This window comes from Diadema antillarum, unplaced genomic scaffold (assembly GCF_040938485.1).
Source record: "Diadema antillarum isolate AM-2024a unplaced genomic scaffold, OU_Dant_1.0 seq00000507_RagTag, whole genome shotgun sequence".
Classification (NCBI taxonomy): domain Eukaryota; kingdom Metazoa; phylum Echinodermata; class Echinoidea; order Diadematoida; family Diadematidae; genus Diadema; species Diadema antillarum.
The window spans coordinates 2,864,054-2,881,130 of NW_027271462.1; the positions used below are offsets into that span (position 1 = coordinate 2,864,054).

The 17,077-nt window shown below is 37.6% G+C and overlaps 1 protein-coding gene across 1 annotated transcript in view; it reads left to right on the forward strand.

Annotated features, from left to right (window-relative positions):
* Positions 1 to 3,667: 3,667 nt before the first annotated feature.
* Positions 3,668 to 17,077, forward strand: part of LOC139734053 (protein polybromo-1-like) — a 53,408-nt gene continuing 39,998 nt past the window's right edge. The window contains exons 1-8 of the mRNA XM_071644869.1: positions 3,668 to 3,775; positions 4,405 to 4,560; positions 5,621 to 5,718; positions 7,497 to 7,644; positions 8,199 to 8,321; positions 9,623 to 9,778; positions 14,375 to 14,653; positions 16,724 to 16,911. Coding sequence (XP_071500970.1) covers positions 4,444 to 4,560; positions 5,621 to 5,718; positions 7,497 to 7,644; positions 8,199 to 8,321; positions 9,623 to 9,778; positions 14,375 to 14,653; positions 16,724 to 16,911 — 1,109 coding nt within the window. The 5' untranslated portion in view covers positions 3,668 to 3,775; positions 4,405 to 4,443. The remainder of the gene's footprint in view (positions 3,776 to 4,404; positions 4,561 to 5,620; positions 5,719 to 7,496; positions 7,645 to 8,198; positions 8,322 to 9,622; positions 9,779 to 14,374; positions 14,654 to 16,723; positions 16,912 to 17,077) is intronic.

A 17,077-nucleotide genomic window follows, 5' to 3' on the forward strand; every position in this document is an offset into this window, starting at 1 on the left:
TTTTAAAACAAAATGAATTGTAAATGTGAACCATTTATATGTTGCCTCCTTGTGGTAGGATATTTCCAGCATTTCCGAACTTTCAAATAATCATTTTAGATTTAATAATATTAAAGGTAGTAGATCCGATTCGCAAACATCTCCAATATCAGTCAATTATCATGCTAAGAAGGTTTTCTTTGTGAAATTTGGAGGTCAGTGAAATTCAAAAATTAAACATCCGTTAGCCATTGGAAGAAGTTGAGTGCAAATTCAGACCTCAGGCTTAGTGCTCAGATGTTTTCCTATTTGATTTGATCTGTCTTACTGTGCACACTAAGATACATACTGGAATGGTTATTTCTTATTTATTAAATTATAGTAGCATATTTGGTTACTAGCTGTCTCTAGGCATTTTCGAATTTGGGCTGCAAAGAGATCCACTACCTTTAAGTTAGAAGAGAGATAAGTAAATAATGATAAAATAAACAAACAAAAAAGAATGAGTTTCTTTTGTAATACTATCTGACAAACTTTTTACTTTACCATTTTACTTCATAGCTCAGCACTTTCCATTCTCTCTCATACCCTCTTACCCATTACATTTAAATGAAATACAACTAAAATGAGTTTGCGTGCCTGCATAATACTCTTTGGAAATTATAAGTGAAAATGTTCTTAGGTTTTGGCTCACTTTAAAATGAGAACCAATAGAACTGTCACAACATGAGAAAATGTATAAGTAATAATCAACACTACATGTCCGAATTTGGCCTGCAAAGAAATCCGCTACCTGTAAGTTAGAAAAGAGATTAGTAAATAATGATAAAATAAACAACAAAAAAGAATGAGTTTCTACCGCCGTATCCAGAACAGAGCCTGAAACGGTGCAGGCTCAAGAAATCGTTTGTACTATAATACGTCTTGAAGTACTGTGTGATACTGTTGACTCAGACTTCTACAAAGCTGTAAGTGAGAATTGTAATCCAATCCGACTCATTACCCGAGATATTTATGAAAATATATCAATAAAGAATGTAAATTAAATAACGATGCGTCACAATGCAGTCTAACGCTCTCACAATGCTATCATACATAGGGTTTTTCACTGACTGTTTTTACTCCGGAGCTCTTGCAATATTCAGGCTTTTCCTACTATATTATCTTTGTGAGACGTAGATATAAAATGTCTCAGGTTTTCGATTATAGTAATTTCGAGGAAATTTCTTTAATTTTTATCATATATGTAAACTTGAGGCTATTAGATTTTCATCCACTTACCTCTGTTCCTGTGAAAAAATGCAAGTGTCAACCTCAATGTCATCCACGAATCGCACGTACTCGGGCGGCCAGTGGAAAAAAAAAAACACCGGTCACACGCGCCAAGGGCCATGGCATGCAGTGCCAATATAATAATAGCTCGCACAAATTGATACATAACATTTGTGTTTGTGTGCATGGGGACGATCCGATGGTTCATACAACAAAAGGGTTTCGTACAATTATTTTTAACATTGTTAAACGTACTCTTCCACATTTACGTAGCATATAATGTGTCTTTATATTTATTTGGATTGTTATCTTGAGAATTGCTAAAAACCGTTATTATGAAAAAGTGGACCTTTCAGAATTTGGGGGGGGGGGGGGGTGCGTACGCACCCGACGCACCCCCCCCCCCCCCCCTGGCTACGGGCCTGCAAGAGATATCTTTTGTGATGATAGAGACAATAACAATAATAAAAACATAAGGCACCATGTGTACAGAATATTATACAGACACGGCGCCACATAAAAAGAGGGGGGTAGTTTCTATATCTGGTGCCACTTTCGAGTTTCATCAGCTTACAAGCAAAAATATATTCTTCAGCTGACAAGAAAAAAAAAAGCCTTATCCTGCACTCCCACTTCAAGGTTTCATCAGCTGGCAAAATAAAAATCGTTCTTGTACAACTTTCAATCAGCAACTTTGAAGATTAACCACATTTTTTTTTTTTCTGGTGCCACTTCCCGGGTAAAAGAAAAAAGTGTGTGTGTGTGTGGGGGGGGGGGGAGGGACGAAGTGGATACACTGGATCCCCGTTACACCCTATGTTTTCCTATATATTGTGCAAAAAAAAAAAAAGTTGGGGCTCAAGCCCCCCCCCCCCCCCCCCCCGGCCGAAATGTGGTTTCATGGACTTGAACGCACCAATAAGTTTATTTCCATTCGACATAAAATCACCAAACAATTCATACTCTGAAAACAACTAGATACAAATATAAGAATATCAAAAAAAAATACACACACATACACAAAACAACAACAAGAACAAAAACGATGTATAAATTCATGTGAATGGGGGGGGGGGTGGTCAGCAGTGAAGAGCAATAAGCCTTGTGAATCGCTGACCCCTAGAAAACATAAAAACGGTGTACGATATATCGGGAGTATAGTATAGAACTAAAAGAGGAAAAGACAAGGACAGATAAAAGAACAGATTAAAAGACATATAAGTGCAATTGAAATAATCATTCTAAATGAGAATATGAAGAGTTTGTTTGCAAAAACCGATATTCCATAAGTCAATTTTTGAAGATTTTGAAGTACGGTCTCTGTCATAAAGTACAAAATAATACCCTTTAAACAATATATTGGTCACTACATATAAAGGTACATTTTTGAAGTTATGGTCAAAAGAAGCAAAAAATTTCTTATTATTCTCCTTATTTTTCTTGTCCTATAATCGCAAATATCTCCATTTGGTAAATATGGACTTATCGGTTTTTGCGAACAAACTCTTCATATGAATTCAAAAGTAAAAATTGTAACGTCTTTTAAAACTATTCAATGACGGTTTCATTTTCAAATCAAATGGTATTTCGGTCCATATTAATGGACCTTTATAAAAACTGTATTCTTAGAAATGTTTGTTCTCACATAACATAAATGATAATCATTAACATGACGGGTGTTATAAACATAAACATTACTATTCAATAAGAATTTAGGAGAAATATTAGAGGGTAATAAACCTATTGAACACATATATAAATAAATCGCAAGATTATATCTAGCAATATCATATACATTAAAAAGCTTCAAATGAGAAAAAAAGAGGTGAAGTGTGGGCATTAAAAGATACATCGGAAATTATTCGAATAGCTTTTTTCTGTAATAAAAACAATTTTTTCATAATTATAAAAATCATTTCCATTGGACTAGGCCATATTACATAATTGATATGTTCATGCACGCACACAGCACACAAATCGGAGACAAATAGAGAGACACTTTGACACGCTTCTTACTGGTTCGCCATGGTGCATACGTGTAATATTCGCAAAAGCGCATGCACAGCTAGCTCACACAATAATTGATATGGGAAATAAAGTATGATATAACGTACTAGTAATCAGAATATATCTAGAGAAATGCCTCAGATGATAAAAAAATACCAATACCTTTGGCAATACGAAATGCACACGGCATCAATGTGTTCATGCCACTTGGTGGGTTAATGGACGAATAAATGATTTTGAAGAGTGGGCAGCAGAGTGGATCATTACGATTTGTATCTGGGTTAACTTTTCATAAAACCAGTGAAAATTCTGGCTAGCTTTGTGTTTGTCTTATCCGTCCGAGACTGAAAAGGGGGTCGATCGACATCCTTTTTGTACATTCACCCAATAGCGCCAGCTTTAGGTGGAACATTTATACCCCGATGCTCCGTGGATCGCGGGTCTTTGTTCAGTATTCGGTGTTGTCAAGAACTAGAGTCTATTCATCATAAATTGGAGTCAGATTGCCTTGAATTAGGTAAATATTATGGAAATCTGTAAACATAACTCAAAAATTTTGTTCAAAGCAGTATGTAATCATATCTCCTCGTAATTTTACCGTACTCGTTTGCGTTTCGTTTTGTGCATTGTTTAGTTGTGGCAGGTTTACATAGTCCCATGAATTGCATTTTGTGTCTCTGAACTACTTAGTACCTGCATATATTAGAAACGCTATTGTGGCTTGTTATCACCGTTATTATGGCGTTGGCCATGGCATGCAGCATGCAGCAGGCTAACTATACACAGCCCTGTCGCTATACACAAGTGTCGCTACACGGCTGTTCCAATTGGGATCCAAAACCCAAAGCAGCGCACGTTGATCGCATTGATTTTGGATTCATGACATCGTCATCATGTTTGTCACCTCAGACTCGTAACACTTCGCCTATGATGGCTACGCGGCGGTTCGCACTGCCACCGTTCAACAATACTCAGTCATGAGCAATGACGTCGTGTTTTGCTCAGCACACTGCATGCAATAGCAGATGACGACAAGCTAGTGCAGTCCTTAAATTGAAGTCTGGTTGCAATGAAATTGGTTGATTTTAACTTCAGGGATGATGGGTGATAAAAATTAGCAAAGTCCTCTTTTTTTTTCTGTTTCAGATTCCAGCCATCAATTGTAAGAGAAGGTGTAGGTCAAAGATGTCCAAGCGTCGCAGATCTACAACCTCGGAGGCAAGAGATGACGATGAACCTCACACGTCACCAACAACCCTGACCATTAAGAGGAGAAAGAGATCCGTAAATGTCCAGGATGTTGTACGTGTTCCACCAGTGTCTTGGGTTTTGTTTGTTTGCTCATTTGTGTCACATTGTACTACCAGAAGAGTTTGACTACAGTTGTATGTATGTATCACACAATAAACCAATAAAACCTAAGATGGGAATGAAAGTAGATCAATCAAAACAGAATTCAAAGAAAATCACCATACTGCAGTGTCTTTAAAGTTACCCATAGTATAATCCAGTCAAACTTGTCTTAGCGACCACCTGTCTATGGTGGCTACCTGCCATATACGACCACTAAAAAAAAAATATCTCCGAGAGAAAAAGCATGTTAAAGAACCTGTCTATAATTGCCACTTTTTTGTCTCCCTCGGGTGGCTGTTATAGACAGATTTGATTGTATCATTATTTCTTCAAGTCAAAAAAACCCAAAACAGCAACAACAACATTTAATAGCTGATGCTGTTAAATCATTGTGGTTTGAAAATGCAATGAATAGAATTATGTTGAATTTGTAGAAACTAGTTTGCTTTTGTTTTCTCGAGGTCTGTTGTTATCAATCATTGTGGTAGTTGGTAATTGTTGACATATTGTCTTTCGTGTCATTCTGTATGACATGCATATAACAAAGTGTTTGAAGTGTGTACTTTTCTTGTTGAATTATTTTTGTAGGCCAGAGAGAAGACTTGAGGTGCAATTTGTTGAATTTTCAATAATACAGTGCTTATTCATTGAACACATTTGTCAATGTTAATCGTGAGCAAATTTGCTGTGAATTCATTTGTGAAAATCATGAACATCAGGCTGGTGTTTTGTTGTGTCTAGCACTCTGTCTTCTAATAAAAGGAAATGTATAGAATAGTTCAAATTGTTTGCTTATTTTGAAAGCCATAGAGGAAAACAATTGAAATAGTCTTATTTTTTTTTCTCTCTCTCAAACCCCCCCCCTCCCCCACAATAATGAGGTGTATTTGTGGAATGCATTTGTCAGTGCTCATGAACATTTCATTCTGAATTTTTGAGAATAATGATATTTATGCTGAAAATTTGTTTATGCAATGTTAATTTGTGTTATTTGATTGTTCCCTCACAGGGTGAAGTCATACAGGAGCTTTATGAAATTATCCGAAGTCACAAAAATGAAGAAGGACGGCTAGTTTGTGAACCTCTCATTCGAGTACCAAAGAGGAGGCAAGTGAAGTTTCATTATTAGCTCAGTAGATGGATCTAGTGAATTATAAGTACTGACCCACATCATGTTCAAGTTGACTTTTAGCACCTTAAGTGAAATCAAGTGAACATAGACATTTTGTGTGCTTTGAGTACCGATTACCACAGAAAACACAATAGCATTGTACACACTACTGTAAAAGTGGTTTCTTTCACGGTGGTTTTATTTTCGCACTTTTTGCGCTTTGAGGTTGTACCGCGAATTTAACATCACGCGAAAATGTTTTGAACTCGCCGCCTGTTACAACACTGTTGCTTGTTACAACGCTATTGCGTTCATGCACACATGAAGATTTCGCGCATTGAGTGTATTGATGGTCAACACACACACAGCGATACCGCGCAATGTAGGTACAAGCATGTCATGCAGTACTCGAGAGACGGGATTTCAGGTAAGCCTGCATTTATTTTTAATTTCTATTTAATAGATAAAAGAATTATTGGATTATAGTTTGGGTTTTCATGTGCAAAATAAAACAGTTTTTGCCAACTGAATTCACAGATTTTGCCGACCACGAATTTAAACACACGCGAAAAAGTCGGCACTGATGGAAACCACGAAAGTATCTGTACGCGAAAGAAACCACTTTTACAGTATCCAAAGTCCCCGGTACAGAAAGGGTCTAGGTAGAAATTTACTTGTAATTAAAAATCTCACCTAGAATAAGAAAGTTATGGAATTTTGAAGTTTTACACCTTTTCACAGATTAATGAAAACAACACAAAAATTAGAAGAGGTGCATAGTTATATTAGAATAAGAACATAAAAAACATTAATTGCATGGCAAATGGGAACGTAAGTGAACATTCACACATTTAGATTTTAGATCAGTGTGAGGTTTGTGCTGACATTTGAAATGGCCTCCACATTGTCACTGATATTGGTGTTTGGTGAAAAAAAAAACTGTGAAATTCTGTAATTTTCTTGCTTAAGGTCCAACTTTGATGAAACCTCTCATGATCTAATAGTTTGTTTTCTATTTATTTTATTTCAAAAGCCAACTGGACCATGGTGTGAACTTGCAAAGTTTTTAAAGCAGTTTTCTGTATCTTTACAGTAGGTTCCGAAATATTTTGAAATGCCTAACATCACAAAGAAGCTATGAATGCAATGCCTCTGTTCATGTACAAGGTATCTTTATACCAGGTAGACCTGTGGGGCATTTCATTCATTTTGAAAAAAAAATGAAATTAAAAGTTTTCATTGTGATGAAAAACAAACACAAAAAGGCACAGAGTGTGCAACTGTGAAACATGCGTGCAGTGCAAGAATAGGAGGGAAAGAGTCTGGTATAAAACAGCTTCAAGTTTGCCTGTAAAGATCCTCTTTGGTTCTGTAAAACCTTATATACACGATGCCCCACACAAGCATACATTCCTCAAAGCCAGCTTTCAATCAGACTGCCTGTGGGTATGACACTGATAAATGAATCTGTTGCTCAAATTTCCTCTCATCTATTCATCTGAGGCATAGTCAAGTCCTTCATACAGGCATGTACCTGAGAGTTTGGTTACTAGTATGTAGGGTTTTTTAGCAGTGCCTCAGTCAATCAAAGGTTTTACTGAAAAAAATGGTATGGGAGTATAAATTGAATAAGTCCAGTGGGAGCTGAGTCATCATTGAAAGCTACACTTGGCTGTTATTTGTGTAAGAACCCCACCGCTTTGATTATTTACCAATAGAAGCCTACTACCCCTAAATGGAATAACTTTTATCACCCTCTCTCTGCCACGCATAGGTCTGCTCCAGAGTACTATGAGGTGGTCTCAAACCCCATCGACATGCTGAAGATCCAGCAGCGGATCAAGACTGAGGAGTATGATACAGTGGATGACATGGTCAGCGATGTGGAGCTGATGGTGAATAATGCACAGGCGTACTACAAGGTGAGATCAAGTCGGCCCAGATCAAACATAATTTTGAGCCTCTGTCTGTGATGCACCAAAAATTTCAAGCAAGATTCGTATCTCGTGCAATTTTAATGGAATTGATTAGGACAACGGCAGGTTATTACTATGCAGAGATTCAGCCATGGTGCAGTGCTACAAAAATGAAAGATGGAGTTAAATGTATAGTAGACCTCAATTTGAGCTAAAATGCATTGTCTTTAAACATACTTCATGGCAGCAAAAGTGATGCACTCAGAATACTGAAAATATTGACGGTCGCACTTTCATTTCACCCTTATTATACAAGGATTTGTACATACATCGTGTGCTGTTAAAGGAGTAGTCATTAATGGGTGTAGATTTTAATAGTTAAAAGTGATAGAACCTGAAAGAAAGATATTCAGAGGGGTGAAAAAAAAATAGAACCTTTTTGTTGTTGTTGTTGTTGAAGAGTTGCCTAACAATTAAGATATTAAAGGACAGCATAAAGAAAGTGTGTTCATGATGTGAAGACCATTTGATTTAGTGAGTGATTGTATTCTTACCCACAGAAAAACTCGCAGGAATACCGGGATGCCAACGAGCTCTGGACGGTCTTCCTCCAGTCACGACGAGAACTACTGGAGGAAGCGGAGGCCCGCAGACACCCTCCGCCAGCCGTCGAAGAACCGCAGGTGAGAAAGAGACACCAGCTTGTTGGCGGTTGTTTACTAAAAGGTGCAACCCCAAATTATCTGCCATTCACTTTTGCACTTTACTCGAGAAAAATGACATTAGAGAGAGAGTCTGTGTTCTGATTGTTGTAAACTTGTAGAGTCTGTGATAGAAATATGTGTGCTCTTATTTCCTGGTCAGGACAATTTTGTGAGCTAATAGTATGTGTATACTTTAAGTTAATAGTAAAATCACTAATATACCAAACATGATAAATGTATCAAGTAAAAAGCCGTTGATTTCAGCTTGAAATGATGACTCCTTGGGTCATTATAACACCGAATTCCCAGACATAAGTCCAAATCCTCAAAATCTTATTTTCTACCAATTTGTGTGAATGCAATGAGAGGATGTGAAAGGTATTCAAATGAAATAAAAGGGGGAAAAAATAATACCTTTGTTGATTATAAATTATATGTAGCAGGTAGTTTGACCTAAATGTTGATCTGTGCCATCCTTACACCAAATGTCATCTTACAGTAAAATTGGTTGAAGTTGGGAGGGTTTGCTAGAGATGACTGCAACCGTTAGGAACCATTAAACATCACATCATTTGTCAGTGTTCCTCTTTCATTTTGTGGCCAGCATATTTATTACGTCAAGAAGTCACACAGTAAGGTAAAGTACAAATATTTCTGTGATGTTGCCAATCCCAATTCTTGGCTCCCTCTTGAAATCATATTAAAGTTCAATAAGTAACAGTGCCTTGGGATGCTTCTATTAACTTCCGTTTTGCTCGTTAGATACTAATCTAGAGAGTGAAATTCCAGTGTGATTTGTTCACATAACAGTGTTTATTGTAGCTTAGCTATGAAAGGTTTGCATGCCATGATATGTCTTGATTTTTTGTTTATTGAAATGAAACATCATACATCTGATGAGTCAAGAGAAACAACATTCTTTTTATTGTCTTGAGTTTTAAAAGGAATTCCTTAAAGCCAATCTAATTCTGGTCAAATTTGTGTAGTAGAACTTGGAGATGAACTTGAGGTGCATTTGATGGTCATGTTTCGGTAAAGAGCAGACTAAAAACCATTTCTGTAATTGAAATAAATGCAAAGAATATGTTCTATGACACCAAATTATTTCCACAATCAAAGTACTGCCATGCTTTAATTCTTTGTGAGGTTGAAGCGAAAGATGGCAGCGTGCATCTGTCACCCGATGACAATATGAATGAATGATTTCTCTTCCACATTTCTCCACGCCACATTTACTGCTAATTCTGCTGGGTCACCCACCACCTGTACCATTTTTTCAGCTCCAGCAGCTGAGTGCCAGTGTGGGGCCCCACACCTCGTACAAACCAGTGGAGCCCCCGAAAGCACCCATAATCCTCATAAAGAAACGGGAGTACTCTCAGCCTCATATCCCAGCCTTCCAAGTGGCTGGGTATGAGTCTAGGTTTGCCGGTCAGGTATTACATCAGTCACATTAATTTGTTTATTGGTTTTTTTTTTTTGTATTTAAAGTTGTCACCCATGTCTGTACATTGTGCTGTGTCTTGTATAAAAAAAAAAAGTGGAAGAAAAGAAAGCAATCAAAGGCAATCAAATGAAACTGACCTGCTGAAGTATTTTGTCAAATATGATGTATTTTTAAGGGGGCAGAGCATTGACAAAATCTCTTGTGCAAACTTAATGTTTTTGAGACGTTGGGTATATCACTAATGCTACCGATAATCACTTAAAAAAATGAAAGCAAGCGAACAAACATATACCTACATCTTTCCTCTCATGCTGTGTTCTCATGCCATACAAATGGAGGGTACTACTGATTTATATGGAAGGAGTGTTCTGTGGAATGTGAAGAAGTTCCAATTGTGTGTTATGCGTTGTGTCTCCCTTAATGGTTCCTGTCTCCCTGCATGTAATTGAGGATGGTGCAGAATGAGCTGCTCCCTTATATAAGGGTCATTGTTCTATTTTTTTGTTTTTAATTTGATTTGAATGCCAAATTTCATGTCATGTCATGTAATGCATGTATTTGTTTTTCATCGGCTAGTTCAGGCTAAATGAATCATTTGAATCGAGGGTGCAACAAATCCACATTCTCGCTAAACCAGCAACTATTACTACTCTCTGGGTGCACATGAAGTACAATGGCACTTACCTGTTAAATGTTGTGGATCCTTTCCTCACTGCTATATGGGCAAATGATTTACACAGTTATATTGGGATAAATAGAGAGAGAGAAAGAGAATGAAAGACCATCCATTATCAGGCATTTTTAGTTCAGCCCCACCTGCTGTCGGTCCATCATTCATATCACTATGAAAAAGTCAATGCACTATTGCTCCATTTAATACAACAACCATATGTAGCCTCTATATATACTAGTGTAATAACATTTGCATTAGTAAATGAGTTTCTTTAGGGTCAGCTTCTCAAACGACCTCAATTAACCAAAAGCAAACACTAGCACAAAAGACAATTGTAAACAAATAGTTTTGTAACTTGTGATTTGATGTATTAAAGAAATGTTTTCCATTTATTCAAAAGTATTTTTTTGATTATTCTTTTTGTGTGACTGCAAGTCAAATCTAAACCAGCACTATTTTTAAAGAGATTTTGTACTGTCTTATTGTGATGTGGGGATACATGCATTGCATTATAAAAAATAAGGTAGAAAAATAAATAAATAAAAGATGAGAAATACCTGTAAGACTGTATTTACCTCAGAAAGTGTCATACTGAAAAAGAAGTAGCACAAAGCTGTGTGAAGTTTGTGTTCACATCACTGCGGTTATGATACTTTAAATCCCTGCTTCCCCACGAGGGCTGCGATGTCAGCCAAAAGTGAAGTAAAAAAGATCCATACGGTAAAACATGATATATTCGCGGCATGAATTTTTCGCGAATTGGAGCCGACGGCCTTTTTAGCGGCATGAAATTTTCGCGAACTGGAAGTGGTATTCAATGCATACAGTGTAGAAAAGAACTTTTCGCGTGCATTTTAATTTCGCGAATCTTCGCGCTCGCGAAATTCGCGAAATTAAAATGCACGCGAACATTTCTCGTTTTACAGTATTTGATTTTACTGGGCCAAAAAAAAAATTGTAGGTGCCAAAGTGGACCTCGGGTTGAAAAAAAAAAAAGTGGAGAAGCACGGCTTTAAATCATCATGATTTGATCTGCAATACTCAATGACATAAAGCAGACTTCTTCTTCCTTCCCCCCTCCATGGTCAGTCATCAAAACACTTGCCTTACTCGCTCACTTAGCTCCTAAACCTATTGTAGTATCTATGCTGTAATCATATTCCCATGTGCACTTATGAGAATGCGTCTTCCCCAATATGCCGTAAAGATTTTGTGCATTCTGTGATACGTAGCTATACAGTTTTAAATACTTAATGTCACTACTGATAATTTATCATTGAGGATGTGTGGGCAAGAAGTGAGGATGTTTTTTTTTTTTTTTTTTTTAATCCAGGGCGGTAACAGAGAAAATGACACTAATTGTGATGTGGCAATAATGTCACATTCTTGTGGATAGTTCAAGTCATAGTTCACTTATAGACAGGTAAATGTGAATGTTGCATGCACTTAAGGAAATATTCATGGAGAAGATATTTTGGTCACAGTGACCTAGTAGAAAACAAAACAAAATGCTCCACAAGTTCTCAGACTGTTGCAGACATTTCTAATTTATGGCCATACAAAGATATATGCAATGCAACTTGTATCTTCGTCCATTAGTCACAGTGCAACATGCTTCTCTTAATAATCATAATTCAACGCTGGCATTTTCTTTCTTGCATTATCACTCCAAGGTTCTTGTAATTCTGCGAATCTTAATTCATAGCATGAAAACAGTGTTTCATTGCTTTTTTGAAAATAATATGTTTGTCTTGTACTGCTTTGAAAACTAATATGTTGTCACTTTGGTAATTTTGGTTGAAATGGAAACTTTGCTCTCTGCAGGAAAACTAATTGAATTTTCATGTAATGTTACGTTGGGGAATACTTCAAGATTAACCGCAACCTGCTGTAAAAATCCTAGCTTAGTGAATTTGCAAAGAAAAAGTGAAAAAAGTAACAATTTTGCAATGAATTATGAAAATAATCCATGTTTTGCCAATATGTAACAAGCCCTTTTACATCACAGTTTACTGTATACGCCATATATTTAGCGAGTCTAAATTTTTGCAAATCGGGACTTCCTGACGATTTTGGGAGTGGTTAAATTTGTGATTGTGGAGTAAGTACCGAAGAGAGAAATGTATACATGCACATCACATTAAATATCAGACTCAGAGTCAATATTTTCAAGCGTCTTTTAAGTTGTGAATAGCACTTAACTCACGAAATTCGTGAAAATAAAAACATCGTGAAATTTTAGGCGTATACAGTATTCAGCTGTTGAACACACATTTATTACATGCAGTTTATTGCTATTTTTCAAAATGATTTTCTTGTCTATCAGTATATCAGATATTTTGGTGTTGCCTTGTATGTGTTAAATATACTGTTTTTTGTTACTGTTGTTCCATATGGCTGCCTTTTTATGTACCGAAAGAAAGCAAAGAACCCCAAAGATATTATTGCTCGCTGAATATCAAAGATAAGACTCACTGCAAGAAATATTCCTTCTCTATTCATTGTCCAGCTAAAAGATTTGATTTGAGACATATGTATGGATACAAAATAAGTACAGTCAACCTTGCTATGTCAAATCTATTTAGACCGAAAGCTTTGACTTACAGAAAATTTGACTTATGAGGGATTAAAGTCAATAGAATATAAAGAGAAGAGACCTTCGACTTAGGTGATTATTCGACTTATGTGAGGTCGACTTAAAGGGGATGGCTAGTAACCGATCAGTGGGAATCAGTGGGAATGCTGAGGGATGATTGTTCCAATCCTTGTGGGATTCATTTAAGAGTTCATCATATATCTACTGCTGTGTGAAAATGATTTGCTTCAGAACAGTCTCATATTCAAGTAATGTACAGATTAATGCCCCATCACTGACCAGGCACGCTAACCTGGAAACATTAAACTGCACATTACTTGAATATGAGACCATTCTGAAGCAAATCATTTTCACACAACAATAGATATATAATGTACTCTTTAATGAATCCCACAAGGATTGGAACAATCATCCTCCAGCATTCCACCTGATTCTCACTGATCAGTTACTAGCCATCCCCTTTAAGCAAGGTTGATTGTATTTAGCTGTGACGCTGTGTTTTAATGTGTTGATGTTGAACTGTTTGACATTCGATGTAGCTTTCGTCACTAGTTTTAGCCATCTCTCAAATCACCAATCACTTCAGTGAGAGAGAGTTGGGCACATTCCAACCAAGCTTTCTGTCGTCTCTTCTGGCATTATTTTCAGTGCACGCCATTGACAAATTTAACACAGTATTTCATACTGCTGATGAGAAATTTGTTGTAGAGAAAAGAAAGAGTTTATTTGAAAGTTAAAATACTTCCAACGGCTGCACCATGTTTGTATGCAATTAATGTTTCCACACTGTTCAAATTCTGTTCAGATTTTTTCTTTTCATCAAAGTTCGTGGTATGTAGTTTATAGACAGTTCTTTGCAGTCTTTCCAATCTTATACCGTCTGCACTGTGTCTTGACCAATATGTGTTCAGTGTTTGAGCTGACATTGTGTGTAGTATCATGTAGTTTGCCCGCAGCAAAACTTAAGTCATCCTATTACTGCTTTTTGAGCTTGTGAGGGATTCAGCTCAAGCTCTCATCACAACAAATGTCAGATTATGATACTAAGATACAAGTAAAATGAAAGAAAGATATTATTCAGAGGGGTGAAGGCTCAGGTTTGAGTTTCTTCAGTTTGTCTCCCTCTACAAGTGAAAATTTGTGGATATACAAATTCATTTATAGAGGGAGACAAACTGAAGAAACTCAAACCTAAGATACAAGTTCTTTGTGAATGTGAAACACTACTGTAGAGGAAAGGCACTGCCAAGAAAACATTTGCAATTTGCAGCGCTGCTCTTGGATATATATATTGATTGTTGTTTCTCTATTTACAGGAGGGTGCAGGCATGAGTGGAGGAGTCATGGCTGACAGTGGAGCAGGGAGCGAAGTGAACACCGCCCCCCAGGGTCCAGTGGAGGAAAGTGGCTACATTGTGGACGACCCCTCTGACCCCTTGGAAATCCTCTTCAGCGCCGTCATGGGTCACCGCGATGTCACGGGACGCATCGTCAGTCTCATGTTCCGCAAGCTGCCGCGGCAACACGAATTCCCTGCCTACTACGAGATCATCGATCATCCAATCGACCTGTGTGACATCGCTGTCAAGATAAAGGTGAGAATGAGGACGGATGACTGAAATTGAACAGAAAATGACAAATTCCATTTGAGCCATTACCCTCTCTAGTGTTACATCCCATTAGTTGCTTTCCTCTTTTGAACTGAACAAGACATTGTAGGTGGATAATGGGTTTGTGTTAATGTGGCTTCTGCAAAAGTTACAATGAGTTTTCTTATTGTTATTATTCTTCATCATGACCTGGTACAAAATGTATATAGAAAATGAAGCTGAAGAATGTATAGTCAATTAGATATATCTAATTGTCCCCGCCGAACGAGTTCGAGCAGGGGACTATGAAACGGGCTCCGTACGTGTGTGTGTCTGTGCGTCCGTCCGTGCGTCCGTCCGTCCGTCCGTCGTAGCGTCCGTCCGTCCGTGTGTGCGTCCGTGTGTGATCAAAATGTTCAATTTGCTACTTCTCTGTCATTTATGAGCCAATTTTGATTCTGTTTGCTTTATATGATAGCACTACATGGGAGCTTTAAAACTTCTACACAGAATTTCAGTTGTGACCTTTGACCTTGACCTTTGACCTATATTGTACATTTTGCTACAAAATGCTACTCCTTCGCCATTTCTAACCCGATTTCGATTCCGTTTGCTTTATGTGATGGCACTAGGTGAGGGCTTCAAAACTTCTACACAGAATTTTGACCTTTGACTTCTTTGACCTTTGACCTTGATTTTTTACCTATATTGTACATTTTGCTACAAAATGCTACTCCTTCGCCATTTCTAACCCGATTTCGATTCCGTTTGCTTTATGTGATGGCACTAGTTGAGGGCTTCAAAACTTCTACACAGAATTTTGACCTTTGACTTCTTTGACCTTTGACCTTGATTTTTGACCTATATTGTGCATTTTGCTACAAAATGCTACTCCTTCGCCATTTCTAACCCGATTTCGATTCCGTTTGCTTTATGTGATAGCACTAGGTGAGGGCTTCAAAACTTCTACACAGAATTTTGACCTTTGTCTTCTTTGACCTTTGACCTTGATTTTTGACCTATATTGTACATTGGCTACAAAATGCTACTCCTTCGCCATTTCTAACCCAATTTCGATTCCATTTGCTTTATGTGATGGCACTAGGTGAGGGCTTCAAAACTTCTACACAGAATTTTGACCTTTGACTTGTTTGACCTTTGACCTTGATTTTTTACCTATATTGCACATTTTGTTACAAAATGCTACTTCCGGCGGGGACATATATTACGCACCGCGTAATTTCTACTTTTCCTTGTTTTCAATGATTTTGGCAAATGTAAGTGTCAGCTTGTGGCAACCAGAGGAGACTAAAAGTTGTGTTGTTTGAAGGGTAGTCCTTGTATGGTGAAATAATAATGTACCGTCTGTCTCCCCAAAGATTCCAACGGGACCCTCCACAATGTTAACTTTGAAAAATAGTGAATCAATCCAAATACAAAGTCAGGATGTGAAACTATGACTTAAGTAATGACTTTGATTACCCGAATCTTACAGAAAACCCTATCCTGATTCAGTGGCCAAAGAGAAATCAGGATTTTTAGAGAGCATGTCAGGAATCCCTTTCCTCCAAGTTCTGTCCATTGTGTTTACACACTAATATACAGTTCCAAATGCATCCAAGTGCTAAACTTGAAAGAATCAGACCCATGACATGCTTTAGAACGATCCATATTTCTCTATGCCCACTTACCTAAATTGAATGGGATTTTCTGCTAAATATAGCTAAGATGTTATATTTTAAGACTCTGATTTAGCATTCAGACAGTTTAATCATACTGGGAAGTTATCAATGCGAAAATGCAATTGTAGTTTTTTTTTCTCTTTTTTTTTTGGGGGGGGGGGGCATACTGTATAGATGGTTTATGGAACATCATGAAGAGTCCTGACCAAAGCTGTGTTTGATTATTCTGTCTCTAAAAAATCGTGAGGAGAACTAAGGTATGTCGGCAAAGGACTGCAGTTGCCTACAGACAGCCTGACTACAGGCAGCAGTATATGAAGCGTCAATACTTTGATTTATCATGGCATGGTTTCCTTTCAAATGCCTCCTCTCTTGCTTGTGACCTGATAACCAGAACAAGAAGTATGACCGCCTGGCAGACCTCGACAAAGACCTCTCCTTGATGGTGAAGAATGCCAAGACGTTCAACGAGCCGGGCTCCCAGATCTACAAGGATGCCGTCACGCTGAAGAAGGTGATCGTTGCCAAGAAAGCCGAGCTGGAACGCCAAGGCAGGGATGTCCACCATGCGAGTAAAGCAAGGTTTGTGGAGGTTGTACATGTACATTTGTAGCTTCTCCAATGCCGTAGTTATTTTAAGGGGTTAAATGTTTGATGTGTTGTGAGGGATGTGAGAGGAATCAGTGAAATGTAAAGCTGTATGATCAGTTGTTGGCGTCTTCAGCTTTTTAGCAGATGGCAAGCATTC